The sequence below is a fragment of the Gobio gobio genome (assembly GCF_949357685.1).
Source record: "Gobio gobio genome assembly, chromosome: 16".
In the NCBI taxonomy this organism is placed as follows: Eukaryota; Metazoa; Chordata; class Actinopteri; order Cypriniformes; family Gobionidae; genus Gobio; species Gobio gobio.
The window spans coordinates 19,399,539-19,418,133 of NC_137109.1; the positions used below are offsets into that span (position 1 = coordinate 19,399,539).

Consider the following 18,595-nt stretch of genomic DNA (forward strand, 5'->3'; position numbering starts at 1 on the left):
GTTATTTTGAATTTAAGTGGAAAGAATGTGCTTAAATTGTATTATTTTTTTGATAAAATCTATATATATATATATATATATATATAATTTTTTTTTTTTTTTTTTTTTTTTTTTTTCTTCTTTTTTTTTAAAATGTTATAAGCTTTCTGGACCAAAAAAATATATAATTTTAGGGCTTCTGTGAATTTTGACCCGCGAGGGACTGATTTGTTACAGAGAGCGAGGGATGGGTGAGGGTTAATTGATCAAAGTTATGAATGTGCTTTAACTGTCACTAATGGTTATTAACAGTGTTATCTTAGTGTGTTTCCTCTATCAGCATAAAGATATAGTGATAAATAATGAAATGTATTTTTTAAAATGTCATGGTAAGCTCGCTTTCCAGATGTTCTTAGATGTTTGTTTCATATTCTAGGCACCATGGCAAAGCGTTTTCAGAAGATAAATGTGGAGAACACTGAAGAGAACCGTCGTAGTTTTCGTGACCTGCTCTTCTCTGTGGACACTTCTATCTCTGAAAGTATTGGTGGTGTCATCTTTTTCCATGAAACACTGTACCAGAAATCAGACAAAGGAGTTCTGTTTCCAAAAGTTGTCAAGGATAAGGGTATCGTAGTTGGCATCAAGGTGAGATTTTGGTGTAAACATGTCTTTAATGCATTTATTAATGATGTAGTTACAGAAGGATACAAACACAAGGTCTTCTCACTCATTTTGGCAGTAATGTTATTAATGAAAGTTTTGTGTTTTTGTGCATAAAGGTGGACAAAGGCACAGCAGGCCTGGGCGGTACAGATGGAGAAACAACCACACAGGGTAACTTTCTTACTCAAATACTTCTTAACATGGCAGTAATCTATCCTGACTTTTATCCATTTTAAAGGGGTCCTATTATGCCCTTAGGGCATTAGGGCCCCTCTCTCCCCAGTCTGGCTCGAACACGCTCGATTAAGCTCCTCCTTCCAAACAACGAAATGTGCTATGATTGGTTCATTGGCCTAGAGTGTTGTGATTGCCGCCACTTAGCACGTGTCTGGGAAATGTCCCGCCCCTCCATAACTGCGAGTTCTTCTCTAGTGTAAATATTAATGATGGTGTCAATTTCAAACCAATTTGAGCCTGATTTAGACCCTGACAATTTTAACCAGGGCTGTACATTAACTTTTTTTTGCACACTGGTGCTAGAGGTTGAATGTTTTGTAGTAAAGGTCAGCAGAATTGTAGCACAAGTAGGGGTGTAACGGTACACAAAACTGACGGTTCGATACGTACCAGTTTTACAAAATTCATTTGTTAATTATTTTTACTAAACAGTGGTTTACTGAACAAATTGTGTCTGTCCTTAAATGAATTCAATAATAACTAAAAGTTTCTTGAAGATAATACTGTAAACTATATAGGGAGCCTTACTAATAGTCAACACTCAAATAACACATTGTTCAAACACCCTTTAAAGGAAGCTATTTTTGCCTGTTTCACTCAGGATTGGATGGTCTGTCTGAACGCTGTGCCCAGTACAAGAAGGATGGTTGTGACTTTGCCAAGTGGCGTTGTGTACTTAAGATCTCTGACAGCTGCCCCTCTGCTCTTGCAATTGCTGAAAACGCTAACGTTCTTGCCAGATATGCCAGCATTTGCCAACAGGTATGTCTAACAGAATGTGGCTGGCTCATACGATCCTACTTATTGTTCATAAACAGCCTTTACATGACTCTGTTGATAGCCAGCGTGCCAGTAATTAGTTTATTTTGTTTCTCGTCTTCTGATTAATTCTTCCTCAATTCCTTTAGAATGGCTTGGTTCCCATTGTAGAGCCCGAGATCCTCCCAGACGGAGATCATGATCTGCAACGGTGCCAGTACTCCACTGAGAAGGTAAGCGAAGCGTCCTTCAAGAATAAACGATTAAAGCAGAGCAATGCCAAATTATCCATCGAAAATAACTCCCAACAAATTGCAACCAAGGTCCTGGCGGCTGTGTACAAGGCTCTCTCTGACCACCATGTGTACCTGGAAGGAACTCTGCTCAAACCAAACATGGTCACCGCTGGACACTCCTGCACTAAGAAGTACACCCCTCAGGAGGTTGCCATGGCAACAGTTACTGCTCTCAGACGCACTGTGCCAGCTGCTGTACCAGGTATGCCAGTCCTCGCCTGGTCATTAGAGGAAGGCCTCCATTTAAGTGCTCTTCAAACGTTCAACATCTCTCTTCTGGTTCTCAGGCATCTGCTTCCTCTCTGGTGGTCAAAGTGAGGAGGAGGCCTCTCGGAATCTGAATGCCATGAATCAGCTTCCCCTGCACAGACCCTGGAAGCTGAGCTTCTCTTATGGCCGTGCTCTGCAGGCCTCGGCTCTTGCTGCATGGAAGGGACAAGCAGCAAACAAGAAGGCTGCACAGGATGCCTTCGTCACACGTGCCAAGGTAACCGATGTCAAACTTACAATACTGCATGTCGGATATATTGTGCTTCATTAGCCGCTTTTCCACTGTCCAGTGCGAGCCAGGGCTTTCAACGGGCCGGGCTGTGCTAATAGCCTCAGACCTGTTGAACAGAGCCCAAAACCACACTGCATTTCCACTGTCGGGCCAGAAGCTCCACAGCGCTTCACTAAAACCCACCCGTAACACGCCTCTCTATAACAACATCACACAAACCCATCGTTTCACCAACAAATTGTAGTTTTATCAGAAAACTAAAAAGAAAAAAATCCCTGGAAACTAGCGAGATCGCAAAACCAACATGATAAAAGCGGCCGTGTGTTGGCATTTTTGTTGTTTACTTGAAGATTTAAAGCCCAAGCATCGATGTTTTACAATAATAAGTAATACCTTGATCTTAATTTATTAATTTGTCCCACATTAGTCCCACAGAAATAAAGAGGTATTTACCATTATTTCACCAAAGAAAGAGGACCCTTGTAATTATCTGTCTAATCGCACCTGTTTCTGTTTATTTGTAGTCACAGGACAGTATGTTCACTTCACATTGAGAAAGAATGATAGTTTCTACAAATGTTCCACCAAAAGTACGACCTGAGGAGCTTTGGCGCTCTCTCCAGTGACAGTCCCAATACAGTTATATTATCAGTCAGAGGAACAGAGGAAGCTCCCGATAAAAGATATATAGAGATGAGACATAATGACAGATAAAATAAATACACAATTGTGATAGCTACATGATTTGTCTGATTTCTTCATTTAACATCATTTAACACACTCAGATGTGTCTAATATGATAAACAGAGCTGCGTTACCTCATACTCATGACCGGAAAAGCGGAGATGGCGCCTGCGACTGTGGCATAATAAAAGTCCCACCGGTGACTGTGTCATAATAAAGGTCCTTCTGCTCGTGAGGCGTTTGTTGCCTTCATCTTATTAGCAATCGCTCCTGCGGCCTTGCTCAGCTCCAAAACATTCGGTCCTACTCTGCTTCATACTACAGTAACGTTAATAATCACATCCATGAACTTGATTTCTGCCCGAGTCCTATCCCGATTCTTTTCCACCAGCTGTGAGGTGAAGACCACATGTCTCAAGATTCTGCGCTCAAACGTGGCGTCATCAAACTACGCCTTTGTTTTAAATAGGCGACCTCTAGTGAACGGAAAAGTTACATAAGCCGCGTTTCCATCGCAGGAACTTTCCCCAGGAACTGGGAACTTTGGGGTGGTACTCAGTGTGTTTCGACCGCAGGAACCAGGGTCTAAATGAAGTTCCGGGTAAATATTTTCCCCTCCAAATGGCCCTGCTCGCGAGGTAGTACTCTTTCAAAGTTCCGGAACTTTCGAGGATGGGACTTTGGCGCTGAACATGCTGATCGGTTGAGCTCACGCAGCATTTTATTTCAACCGGCATTTTTAAAAGTCAGTAAATATCAGCCTTGCTCTTTCTGTCCGATGGCGCGCGTTGTCTCGCACGGTCAATGTCCGTAATGGCTGATAATAACATGCGTTGTCTTATTTTAAATCTAGCTTTACAAGCTTTCAGAATACGCTTTAGTATCAGTGCTCGTCTCTTTTCCGCCGTTTTGTTAATTACATCTTTAGTAAACCAATACATAACTAGCAAAAGCAGCGCTGCTTGCATCTCCTCCATACATGTTATTGTTGCAGACAGTATCGCACAAAAATTATTACTGTCCATCGCTGACTGGGAAGAGCAGCCGCGCGCAGTCCCACGTCACCTGACTAATTTGCCTAATCTTCACGGTACTTTAGACCGCAGGGGAAACGCTGACAGTAGCAGGTCTGGGGGGAAAAAAGTTCCTGTAAAAAAAGTTCCTGGTGGTACAAATTGCTCCGGGTAATTTCGGTGGAAATGGGGCTAAAGTGCACCTTTTTAATAGGCATAGTCTTGCATCACATATAAATATTTCTGCCTTATACAGTGATCAGAATTAGTGATCGATGCTGTCTGAAAGTGAGTTTTGAGCTATATGAAATCATCCGCGGCGCTGCCATCTCCTGACTCAGATAAACAGATGAACTTTGTTCGTAACCACTCCTCAAGCCCGAGCAGGCCCGCTTTGAACCAAGGTATTCGGAAGGGCCAAAAAACCCTGGCCATTGGCCTAGAGGAGGCATGATCAAGCCCCGGAAGTGACAGTGGAAACACGACTGGCCCAGGCACGCATTAGTACCTGCCTTTCGCCCGACAGTGGAAACGCAGCTATTGTGTTGTCAGTTTATAGGCCTACCATATCAAATAAAGCGGCATATGTTGATGATTTTTTGTTTCCTTTTCAGATCAATAGTCTTGCATCAAAAGGCGAATACAAACCCTCAGGCCAGGCTGACCAAGCATCTACACAGTCCCTCTTTACCGCCAGCTATGTCTACTAAACTCAACAACAAACAACAGCAACTTGTTCTGGATAATACAAAATGTACATGCAAAGATAACAAAAGATATTGAAGATGACCTGACAACTAGGGGTTGCACAGTTTACGAGTCGACTTTAATTCAACTTGTCGCTGATCACTCCTGTTTCCAACAAAATGACAAATAAATGGATATTTTAAGATTATACCATCTGGAGCTTATTGTACACGCAAGTTAATCGCTGTTCTAAATGCGCTGCTGTATTGTAAATGTTTGATATATTTCTTAGTAACTAAAACCCACAGCTTCGGTATTAGTAGAGACGCTTCCAGGTACAATTAATTCACACGCAATCGCTCTCTCACTAATACATTCATATAAATGTAATCTTTACACTGCCACTTTATCTCTGTATCTGATTTAGAACAAGCAGAAATCTGTGAGAAATATAACAGCCGAAAGACAAAAGAACTGATCAAAATAAGCAGCAATAGCCTGGTGGCCAGCGCTGTGTTATATCATGCCGTAACTGTGCACAATTTTGTTCATTAATGATCATCTAATCATCAGTGATTAGTTGACGTTAGCTCGACTTTACTCACATAGATGTCCACTTAAGAAACATCTGAAGTTGTTCAACCCCTACTGACCACTCAATTGTATTAGAAAGAATGTTCTACCAAAAATGACACAAAAAGACCCTGGATTGGTTTCAGTTTTAATGCATTTTAATTTAATGCATTAAATGATACATTTTATTTGAGTTGTTTTTTTTGTGTAATCATTAAGGAGGATTGAAACTGATTGCTTAAAAGTAATGTGCTTTTGCACTTGATGTCAACTGGTCTGTCTTAACTTCTACACAGCAGACTGAAAAGACATTGGTGAGGGGGGAGTTTCAAATAGGAGGGTTGAAGAGCACCAAAATGTCATGCAGATTATTCTTTCTTGCTTCATCTGCTGGTGTCCTTCCCCAAATATCAGCAATTTGATAGGGAAAATACAAATGATACATGTTGCAGGTTGACAGTTATGGCTTATGCTCTCTTCAAATTTTATTTTAATTTAAAAAAATAGTTTTTATCGGAGTGGTCCAAGACCTTAGGACTATTGTCACATTTGAACTCGGAATACACAAAAAAATGTACTGGATTCGAGGAGTTTAAGTTGTTGAAATAAAAATAGTAGCATTCCCTTCCCTCGTGGGTCAATTTGACCCCCATAGGTATGAATGGGAAATTGGGGGGAAATGGAGTTGTGTCAAAAAATTATTTTAAAAATCCAGACCAACCACACACACACAAATGAAGGCATGAGACACTCACATGCATACATACACACCCAGGAATTCCCATTAAAATGAATGGGGTTGGGTATGATTGTGTCATAGAACTGGGACAATATTTTTTTTTTCTTAAATTTTTTATGTAGATATGTTAATTTTTAAACCTTCAAGTGTATTTGTAAGCTAGCAGTCATTCTAAAGTGACTATTGTGATGGGGTAATCAATTATAATTAGTCTATGATTTTGTATTTTTTTCCTTTTTTAGTTTAGTGAATTTAAAAATAAAATCATTACTTTTGTTTTTAGATTGTAATGTTACAAAGTTAGAATGCAATGTGATTTTAACTCCTTTTTTTGCACATAATATATAGCATTACATTCATTTAAGTTTTTATAGCCTTCAATATGAACTTTGTACGACAATATTGGGCAGGGTGTGAAATAACCTTATATCGCCATTCAGCCAAAAAATTAAAAACAGAGATATCACCCAGCCCTACCCAAAATTAAAACTAAAAATGCAAAAACTTTATCAAGTTACCAATTTTTTTTTACCAAAATTATTTTATAATGTCTAAATATATAACTGAATGCATTGCATACTGAAGAAAAAACTGACTTTAGGACTCAGGGGAAAAGTTAGACCCATATAGCGCTAAAGCAATCTAGTGGCAGAAGTCAATGTTATCTTTTTTTTTCCACAAGAGGTTGGCAGGGACACCCAGGGCCTATTTCAACAAACTGAGCGCATGGTCTGAAGCGCATGGCGCAGGTGCACTTAGGGCGAGTCCCGATACACTTCTGCTAGTTTAACGACAGGAAAAATGGTCAGCGTGCCAGGTGCATGGTCCAGAAGGGGTGTACCTAGTCTCTTATTGAGTCATGGGTGTGTTTTGGGCGTAACGTGCGATAAACCAATCAGAGTCCCTTTAGAGCCAGTTGCGCAGAGTGTATGTGTGTTGTGCACCCGCATACAGGCGCATATTACTAACGTGCCCTTTAAATGACACAAAAAATACTGCACTTTTGACTTTAGACCAGGTTTTTGTTGGTCAATGGTGCCATCGTTTTCAGTTCCTCAAAATAGCAACGCGCCAACAATGCGCCTGAACACACCTGGTTTTCAGACCAGCACGCTCATGGGAGAACAGATGGGCACGAGTGCATTTGCTATTTAAACAACGCGACGCTGGACGTGCGAACGGCGTCGGGCTGAAACTAGCAAAAAACACTTATGATTGGGCCTCCAATGTGCAACATTTTGAGCTGTTTTTGAGTTTTTTTGTGTTTAAAGGGTTAGTTCACCCAAAAATGAAAATTCGGTCATTAATTACTTACCCTCATGTCGTTCGGAATACAAATTAAGATATTTTAGTTGAAATCCGATGGCTCAGAAAATCCTCCATTGGCACAATGCACTGTACACTCTCAAGACCCTTAAAAGGTACTAAAGACGTCGTTACAAAGTCCATCTCACTACAGTGGTTCTACAATAACTTTATAAAGCAACGAGAATAGTTTTTGTGTGCAAAAAAAAACTAAATAACGACTTATATAGTGATGACCGATTTCAAAACACTGCATCACGAAGCTTCGAAGCGTTATGAATCAGCGAGACGAATCATGATTTGGATAAAAGAAATGTGAATGTAAACGGATGTAAGAAAAGCATTTGTGGCGTTTGAATGAATGAATAAAGTATTTAAACACTGCTGGTGCTTTAAAAAGGGGGAGGAGACCGAAAGAAACTCTGGGTTTACCAAAGAAAACCTGCTCCAGACCAGGTTAGGTTCACAGAGTAAGTTACCCTGGTAACAGACTCTGAGTATAAGTTACCTATCTATCAGAAACGGACTTGACTTACCCTGCTTTCTCGGGTTTGACATACCTCCCATTAGTGGTGTAGTGGTGCCTGGAGAAGTGGGTATACTCTTAATTTATGCCCCCAATTTTTTTTTTAAAGTGGCCCAGCAATAGATGAAAATCCTGTGTTATAAACAGTGATATGTAAGACTATTCTTGCATATTTAGTTCACCCGAAAATGAGCCAGTAGTATTTGCACATTGTCTCTTGACTTTAGCTGCTTGACTTCACGGAGTAAGGATCACTATGACATTAATAGACACGGAAGAGGTGCAGATTTTTCAATCAATACTGGCATACAGACAATAGAGACAACTACATAATTATACATTTTGACTATTCCTTATTCCAGGGGTTTTCAAACCGGTCAACCAACTATTCTCTCACCTTGTGAACTATCTCTTGGAATGGCTCATTTGCAACAGATAGTGTAGGCCTGAGTGTGCCAACATTATACGTTTAAGTAGCAATTTGCAAATATTACTGGTCCTACGCAGGCCTAATGAATGAATATAAGATATATTCAAGATGAGGCAAGCATGGTGTCAGAGATTAGTTTTTTTTTTATATATATCATGCATCTTTCAAAGAATTCAACAATATATTCAAAACAATATGTTAAAGGGGTGGTAAAACACATTCTTTTGAAGGCTTGACTGTGTTTGTGGGGTGCACTGTAACATGTGTTCATGCTTCGTTTAAAAAAAAAATGCCTTATTTTTCATATATTTGACCTTTATTCTACACTGCTCTGTCCCTCCTTGTAATACGGTCTGATGCTTTCCGGGTTGTATGAAGCCAGTCCCTCAAAAATACGCAGTGGGCTCTGATTGGTTAGCTGGCCCAGTGTGTTGTGATTCGCTAAACGCCTAGTGCACGTATGTCGGAAACGTCACGCCCCTTACCGGAGGCTGTGCTTTGGTCAGTGTTAGAAACAACGGCGTCAATAAAACCATACCAATATGAGCCCGAATCAGACCCAGAACATTTGAGTGAAGATTATCGAGCAGAACCTGTTCAGTCCTCAAGAGTAAAGACTGCGGATCTATAATGATCGCTACTGAATGGCACTTTAACTTTTGTATTTTTAGAACGATTATAGCCAAATATCTGTCGCAAGAACTAACCCAAAACAAACACTAAGCACTGGCTTTAACTAGTAAGTTAGCCAAATCACACACAGAACCATGTTTAGCATGCCTGTAGATAAACAATACATAAAAGCTCTAATCAAAGAATCATTTACACTAATGCCAGGTTCGCTGTTGAGATTTTAACGTTAGTGTTTGTAACGTTAGGTGTTCGTCGGATAACGTTAAGTATGAATGAGCATTTAACAGACTGGTTTGCAGAACAGCGTTGTCATCTGTTTACTTCCTTGCTACAACCTATTACAGGAAAACACATCGATGAAAAATAAATCAGACTTACAGGTTGTGGCCCGTGAACAGCTTCTGTTTGTAAATCCAGCTTTCAGGACAAGCCGTTGTGCATATCCTGTATTGAACTCGCAAAGTTTGTGGAAGTTTGTGTTGTCCTCCATGAAATGTGCAGCGCGCGCGTCGTGCATCCACGCACCGGCAGTGTTTTTTTCACGCAGCTGACGTTGTGCAAATCTGGCATTGAAATCGCGAAGACGGTGGATGTTTTCCTCTGTTAGATGTGCTGCAGGGAGCCCTGCGCGCGCCTGATTCCCCGCTGACTCAAACACACGTGCATATAACATGTTTTATGTTAAACGCTCTGCAACGCACCCCCGTCCCAAGGAAGGCTGAACAGAGCAAGTACCCCAGACCTGCAATCCGGATGAAAATAACAGCGTTTCCTCGGCATCGCGGCAACAACACTCCAGCCTAACTAACGTTATACCACAACAGCGCCGCGATACAAAATGGCCTCACCCCCCCCCTTATTTAATATTCTCGGAGGAGGGGTTTATGTAAATATTGAGCCTGTTGATGTCACCAACCCTGGAGGAATGTGTGTAGTCGCCTACTGGCCGTTTGCTGTAGTTCTTAGAAACTGATTTCTTTAAAAGCAAATATCTCCCTTTGCTTTAAACTTTGAACGTTGTAACTTTGCAGATGTTGTTTATGCTCAAGCAGCAACATTACACGTTAGCTAAAGTTAGAATAGTGAAATCGTGGTTTACCACCCCTTTAAACTATTATACAGGGTTTGGCATTAACTTTTTTGCTCAGCAGTCACTGTGGCTCGTGGTTTTCCAAAGTTACTAGCCACTCAGCATTTTCACTGGCCACAATTTTGCTGTTTGGAAATTACATTTTATATGATTAAAGTTGACTTATGCATGCTTAATTTACTTGATTTTGAGTCATTTTACTTGATTTAGAAGATTTAACACCCTTTCAAACTTTCAAATGCAGAGTGACCACCCAAATCAAGACTACATTGCATATCAGCTGGTATGTGCAGGTGGGCAAGGGGTGGGCAATATGGGCATCAGGCTAATATGAGAAATTTAATATGATATGAGTTATTTTTTAGGCTATATAAAAGAACAAATAAGCAAATTACAAAAACAATAGTTGCCTAAATTAAAAAAAAAAAAAAATTGGATACAGTAGGTTTATTTAATATGTATACATTTATTTAACACCTGTAGTTGTTTGATTAACATTAATGACAGACAGGTATTTAATTGGGCTGCTGAATAAATCGACATAATATTCTGACACATATCCAGTTATTACCCACCTGTTTACGTACACTTAAGGGTGAACTATGTAAGATTTTTGCAGTAAAATATCCAAAAACCACTAGGCCAGTGTTATATATTTTGTTCAGTTGAGTACTTTGAATATCCCAAATGTTTCCAACTATTTGTAAATCGTGAGAAATTGCTATTTTAACCAAGGAAACGGGACATGTGAGCTATGCGTCGATTATGTCATATCTGCGTTTCCCTCGGTTACCGGTTTTATTTAGCAGAAACGCTGCTGTACTCTCACTGCAGTGTGAACAAGTGTCATAGCAGCCGCCAAGAGAGCAGAGTAACGTCATAACATCATCAACACACTCAGATATATCTAATACGATAAACAGAGTTGCGTTACCTCATACTCATGACTGGAAAAGAGGAAGTGGCGCCGGCGACCGTGTCATAATAAAAGTCCCGCCGGCGACTATGCCATAATAACAATCCCACTCTTCAATCGCTCCCGCGGCCTTGCTCAGCTCCACAACACTCGGTCCTGCTCTGCTTTATATTACAGTAATGTTAATAATCGCATCTATGAACATGATTTCTGCCCGAGTCCTATCCTGACTCTTTTCCACCGGCTGTGAGGTGAAGACCACATGTCCCAAGATTCTGCGCTTAAATGTCATCAACGTCATCAAACTACGCAGGCGAACAGGCGACCTCTAGTGGACGGAAAAGTTACATAGTGTAGCTTTAAGCCATAACCGACTGTGTTCTTGTGAGATACTCCACACGATGGATACTTTGACATCTGTGTGTGCGTGTATTTGAATATTCAGGCGCAAGGAGAACGGAATCGTGCGTGCAAAAGAGAGAGAGAGCGCACGCTAGAGAGCGCTTCGGTTGTGTCATTCAGCGCGATTCCGCCTATCCCGCCTTCACTAACTGCAAGTTAATCGATAAAGAATAGTAATTGAATTGTAATTTTGTGATACAACATTATATACATATAATTATAAATGATGTGCTGGACTGTCATGGCTAATGCAGAACACTGCTGAATGATGCACATCAGAGGGGATTTAAAAGTGTGTATACGCAATGCCGACTGATAAAGAAGTGGGTATACGGCGTATATCTGCGTATAGCCTGCACTACACCAGTGGTTTTGTCGACAGACGGAGGCGGCATGAAATTTGACGGAGGCGGCCGCCTCGTAATTCTCTATGCAGGAAAAACCCTGCTGAGACGCAAGAAGAAAGCAAAAATATATATTTTTACTAAGGAAAATGACAAAAATAGTAACTCACCGTGACTTGGATAAGTTACTTTTATCTGATTACTGGTTTGGAAATAGTAACGCGTGAGTAGCATATTACTAAGTAACGCGTTACTGGCATCACTGCTCCTAAACCACACAACATACAAAGACAAATGAACCCACTTGTTATATAATTCTGACACCAGGAATCAAATGGAAAGGTATCATTGACATGGTAAAACCACTCTATTGGTGAAAAACAGGCAAATAACACATTTTTGGCTCATAATGATGTAACTTTTGCTATTTTGATTTGCAAATGTAGCCGTATAAATCTAATTTATTCTGTTATTACAATTGCAAGGTTATTAATTTGATCACTATTAAATGGATAAATGATCATCATCGTTGTTTATCATCAATCTCCACCTCATCCCCTACCCCTCTCCATCATCACTGGGGACACCAGCAGCAAACAGGTCGATGAGAGATGGGGCCAGAATTGGTCCACAAGACCAGACAGGCTCCAAAATCCCTCTGTCCGTCTTCTCCCATGCACCCCTGACCCTCGTCATAGTGTTTAGGCCTCCGGAAGATCGGCTCAGCTGCCCGCTTGCCCGCTGGATGTGAGGGATAAGTGAGTCTTGGCAGTGGGGCAGGCGAGCAAAATCGACTCTCGACTTAAAGGTCCCATGGCATGAAAATTCTATGAGGTTTTTTAACATTAATATGAGTTCCCCTAGCCTGTATATTGTCCCCAAGTGGCTAGAAATTTTGATCGGTGTAAACCCGCCCAGAGCATTCGGAGAAAATGGATTCAGTTTATGTCAGCACAGGCTTTACAAACAGACTTTACGATATGGATTCGACAGCACCGCAACACACAGTGAGTAACAGTGTTCATTAATGCCTGATCTGTGATCAGTGATTTCTGATGTGTAGCTAATCATTCAAGTTCACTCAGACTTTCTTTCTAGATCGCTTAATGATCGCTGTCTTGGCCAGTGACTAAAATGATCGTTTCTGTTAGTAGCATGAAACAAATCCGTTATTTAAGTGATTAAACTACAGAGAACGATCAACACTCTTTATAATGTCCGGATCTATCAATCACACGTCGCGAATGTATCTGCACACTTGCCCAAACTGCCGTTATAATGAATGACGCTGTTATGCTGCACAGCGAAGCTCTTACTGTATTCATATCGATGTTGGTGTTTGCTGTTAGTTGTGGTGAAAGCATTTTGTGAGAGTAAACACATTGCAATGACGAGATCACTGCATTCACACGATCAACTGTGGAGCCGTTCATGTGATGAGAAAAGATCTAAAAATAATGCTATAATCCACACTTTGACGATTTGTTCATCTCGACAGCTGTAATTGTACATTACATGTGTTACAAACTTCGTAGAATAAGGTGGAAGAAGACAGAGTCGGCGTGACTGGGACTGTCTATTCAGAACTCTCAGATACAAACAAAATAAGCTTGCGCTAACAGCACAGCACTCTCAACAACTCAGTACAATAAAACTTCCTCCAGCTCTCCGTCTCTGGTTCACGAGTGCCCAGTAGTGATGTGTCGTTCATGAACGATTAATTCATTTTGAACAAATCTTTAATATGACTCGAGAACAACGAGTTGTCTCAGAGAGCGATTCATTCATTTTGTGTTGACCGCGCATGCGCAACCTCCCATATGTTCTGTACAGGAAACAGAAATTATTAGTTCATCTCTCGAATCTTCGGGCTCGAGTCGTTCGTTCATCAAGTCCCAGCCCCATAGGCAAGGCTATGCAGTCACTGAAAACAGAAAAGATTAGTTCATCTCTCGAGTCTTCTCGTTCGAGTCGTTCGTTCAAGTCCCCATAGGCTGAATGCAGAATCAGATCATCTCTCGAGTCTCGTTGACAGCCGTGTTGGATGCAGAAATGAGTTAATTCACAACCTTCCTTACAAACAAGTGCTTAGTTTTTTTGTTTGTTTATTTCAGTTTTTAGCTAGTATAATAATTTATTTTCCTATGAAGCCTGGACAGATTGGGTTGGTCAGAATGGATAGGCATAACAAATGTTTATTGCACATATCTTCTGATGATTTTATAATAATAAATATATTACAACATGCAGTCAAAAATACGACTGTAATTTCGACTGTACATGTTGCGAGACACTGATCCGGGAAGCGGTCACGTGAAAAAAGAGACTCGAGAGATGAACTAATCATTTCTGTTTCCGCTGACTGCATAGCCTTGCCTATGGGGCTGGGACTTGATGAACGAATGACCCGAAACTCGAGAGATGAACTAATCTTTTCTGTTTCCGGACGCATGTATTCATTTACATATGAGGCTGTCACGGTGACAAAAGAAAGAACGATTTGCATCGGGAGGTGAGGTGAACGAACAGACTGCATTCATAGCCTGAAGCAATCTATAGCAATTAATTAATCATTTCTTTCTCAAAGTTTGGCCATGGCTGCATTAGCTTATAGTTTATTTTTTATTCCAAAAGTACTAAATGTGTTGAAAAATGTAACATGTAACATTTTAATTTGATTCTGCTGAAATGAACAAAATGACTTGAAAAAAGATTCGTTCATTTTTCTGAACGAGACTCAAAGATCCGAGTCAGTAAAATGATCCGAACTTCCCACTACTAGTGCCCAGTCAGTCTCTCTCTCTCCTGCAGTGCGTGCAGTGCCTCGCTAAACCACGCCCCCTCCGCAACATAAACTAACACTCATTTCAAATGCAAAGATGTCAGCCAATCACAACAGTGGGCGTTTTCACTGAAGTCTCACTGCAGACACGCCCCTTGAAACAGAGCATTCGGACAGAGGGGTAATATCAGTATAGAAAAAATGCCTTTTATTTCTAAATTATGACATTTTTTATGTAAAAATCATACTAACAATATAAGTACACCTCAGGAAACTATAATGTATAAATATATAATATATAATACATAATAATAGAAAAATGCCACGCCATGGGACCTTTAATGCTGAGGGTCTCGTCTTCTTCCACAATCTTCTTGAGCATCTTGCTCCTGACCTGCTTGACTGATGTCTCACACGCTTGACTGTACATCACACACGTGAAGACCTCCAGCTGCTCCTGCACTTCCAACTTCACCTTCCACTCATCGCCCAGCTGACTGGAGAAAGATTGTTGGGATAATTGCTAAGTTTGCTCTCTCCAAATATTCTATTCAATACATTCAAATTCAATTGTCTAAAATGCATCCACCAACCTGAAAGCCTTTTGAAATTTGGGGTTCTTCTGGAGCTTTTTGAGCGGTGTCACCTTGCCCTTGCCTTTGAAGGTGCTGGTACAGTCCTCACCACTAAACACACAGTAGCCGAGCAGGTGCTGCAGTACGGCTGCCCAAGAGGAGTGGCCAGCTCCGGGACATTGACCAGCTGACGGTGCCGGCCCATGCCAGTGTCGAGGTAGATGACGAGGTTGATGGTGTCAGCGTGATGCAGGATGAAGGATGAAGAAGATGTCGGTGTCCAGGGTCCTCACTACTGCCGACTTGAATCCCAGCTTGACGGCATGATGCAGGCGGAGCACAACTGGCTGTCTATCTCCTCCTGGTCTGACTGGAGGGCATGGATCTCAATAAACTCAACCTGAAATGGCAGAAAACACCCCAATGCACGGTAGCTTATATTCTTGGCAAACAATCTGCTAACACAAGACCTCACTGAAGTTTCCTAGGTATGGATCAATCAACTTCTCCATCCGACGACATTAGCTGATGAGCTGTTCCCTCCACAATGAGAGCAATCGCCTCACACTTCTCCAGGTGGGATGCTTCCTCCTTACTCCCCCAGACCTCGAGCATCAACTGATAAACGATAGAAAGCGAGTTTAATTGTATCGATAAGAGCAGGGGTTTGGCAGCCCTGAGTGAGGGAGATTAATATTATTAACCTTATAAAGCCTATTGTATAATATTTTTTATGCAAATTTCTAAGGCCTCTTTGATCATGATAGACATAATCAAAACTTTGCTGAAAAATCTACTGTTGTCTGATTTATAGTTTGATTATCCATACATAATGTTTTAGAAAACCCATGTTAAAATGTGAGTATCAAATATGATCCATCAGGCTTTTGAGTTTATTTGTTCATCTCTCAGTCATCAAAAACCACAGAGCTTTGATCGTGAAAGCATTTAAATAAGACGTTATAGGGGAATATAGAGTGACAACTGATATTTATATGCCTTTTAAGTCTATTACAAAGATCTCATTGGCTGACATTACAAGCTATCAGAATTTCATCTTACGTTTTGACAATATAAATATCAGCAGGTACACCAAATTACAAATTTTTGCTCAATTTAGGCTTCTGAATAAAATTGAGGTGGTTTTTTTTTCGCCTTTTTGAAAATATTGGCATTATTCACCAATAATGCCATAGTATATGTGCCATAAAAGCCTGAAGTATGAAACTCAACTAAACACACACATATATAAACTTACATTTTAATACCCTGAAACAAGTTAAAATAATAAGAACTACAAAAATACAAGGAAACATTATTTAATCCTTTTTTTTTTATTCATATGCAATAATATAGCAAAATATAGTAAAAATAAATAAAAAATCCATTTTGATGCATGCAGAGTAAGGTGGCCAGATTTCTGAAATGGAAACCGGGGACATTTCCTATTTGATTGGTCAAAATATCACTAAGAAATCTCATTTGTTATTGGGCCTGTCTATTCATTAAAAACAGGGACAATATATTTTTGAATGTTTTTTGTTGTCGTTGTGGGCTCTCTATTATAAACATTAATAATTATTATGATTTAGTTTGATTATTACGATTTTTGGTCTGGTTTTAATACAATTCACTGCACCCGCAAAAACAAAACAGTCAAACAATGAAAACAGTTAATAGTAAAACCACCACTGTAAATCACAAGCCGTTCAAAACAATATTAGAACATGACTTAACAAAAACACATTACACAAATAAAACAACATAAATATGATATGATGAATACAACTATTTATCAAATGTAATTGTATTTAATACTTTTAATACTTTCATTTTCAGAAGTTTATACTGTATAAATTACTTTTTTAACTTCAAATGTTTTGTTACGTTTGTTTTTGAAAATAACTCTTTAATTGGTCTTGTTATTTTGCATTTTAGGCTTATTTTAAGCATGTGTTTAAGTATGTGTATTCTGCATTTATGTATTTGTTGTGAGCATAGACCGTAAAAAAATAGGTTGTGAGCTAGGGTTAAGTGTAATTGTTTAGTTTATATATCTATATATATATATATATATATATATATATATATATATATATATATATATATATATATATATATATATATATATATATATATATATATATATATATATATATATATATATATATATATATATATATATATATATATATATATATATATATATATATATATATGTGACCAAGTAGAGTCAGCCTAGCTCACAGCGCCATCTGCTGGAGAAATAATCACTACACGATTGCTCCAGCAGTTGCTGTTTGTTGGGCTTTTTTGCAATGTAAATGCGGGTTGTTTTGAATGAACATTTCCGGAAAACGGAGACGTCTGGTAATTGCAGAGATATCTAGCATTTCTGAGTGATGAGGATGCAGAGGAATCACTGAATCAAAGTTTTGAACTGAGTCAATGAAACATGTTCAGACTTTTTATTAAAGATTAAGTTTGTAACTATTCAATAAATGTGTTCAGATCGATGCGCGGTCACGTGCTCTGTTCATATGAATGATTCGCGTTTTAGTTGCTATGGCGACACGTGTTATGAATTCAGACTCTTGTGCACGCACACCGATCTCGATCTGTTGTTGAGAGAGACGAGGCGAATTCACAAACTTTTGCAGAGTATTTTCTGTGCTGACTTTGAGATTTTGAAGCTGTTTGGACGATTCCTGAGACAATACTTTTATTCTGGAAGAACATCGCAGGAGATATCCTTTACACAGAGTTATATTTTTGAGTTTTAGTTCTTATTATTTCTAAGGATAGTGCTATCTTATTGTCCTTTTCTTTTTTTCGAGTTTGATTTCTTTTTTGTTTTTCTTTTCTTTTCTGGGAGGAGTATTTTTGAGGAGAGTTTATTGTATTGTATTGTATTGTATTGTGTTGTGTTGTGTTGTGTTGTGTTGTGTTGTGTTTTGTGTTTTGTATTGCTTTTATTCCAGATTGGAGGAGGATGTCGATGGCGAATATGATGGGTGAAACAGGAGGTGGTGAGTGCTTTAGGTTTTTAATTTGTTTATGGGATGTAATGTTACTGAAATATTCCAGCCTCAGGCCGCTCCAGATCCAGGAGAGCACAGACATTTGGTGGGGCAGTGGCCCAAACCCCAAAAAATGGGCACTATAAGAGGGTTGAGTATCATCTTAATGTAAAGATTGATTAGCAAACCTTTTACAATCATATTGTGAATACAATTGTTAGGCTTTAGGGCTAATTCAATTTATGTTGTAGTAATTATGCTTCCAAAAAGTTGATTCTGCGCTAATTTGATCTCATATTTAATGCTTTTTTTTAAATGTTGTAGATTTAAGCAGAAAATGAGAATTGTTAAAATACTTGAATGTATTTTGAGACAAATGTCTTGTTTATGATTTTCAGTTTTGTTCAAAGTAAATAAAGCAACAGTTTTTCAATAAC

The 18,595-nt window shown here is 39.4% G+C and overlaps 1 protein-coding gene across 1 annotated transcript; it reads left to right on the forward strand.

The window, feature by feature from the left end:
* The first annotated feature begins 419 nt into the window (after positions 1 to 419).
* aldob (aldolase b, fructose-bisphosphate) lies at positions 420 to 7,419 on the forward strand. Its single transcript, XM_079839884.1, has 7 exons — positions 420 to 627; positions 762 to 816; positions 1,484 to 1,644; positions 1,791 to 1,874; positions 1,965 to 2,139; positions 2,225 to 2,424; positions 4,751 to 7,419. The coding sequence occupies exons 1-7, from the start codon at positions 421 to 423 to the stop codon at positions 4,844 to 4,846; spliced, it is 978 nt and encodes a 325-aa protein (XP_079696010.1). The 5' UTR covers position 420; the 3' UTR covers positions 4,847 to 7,419.
* Positions 7,420 to 18,595: the final 11,176 nt, after the last annotated feature.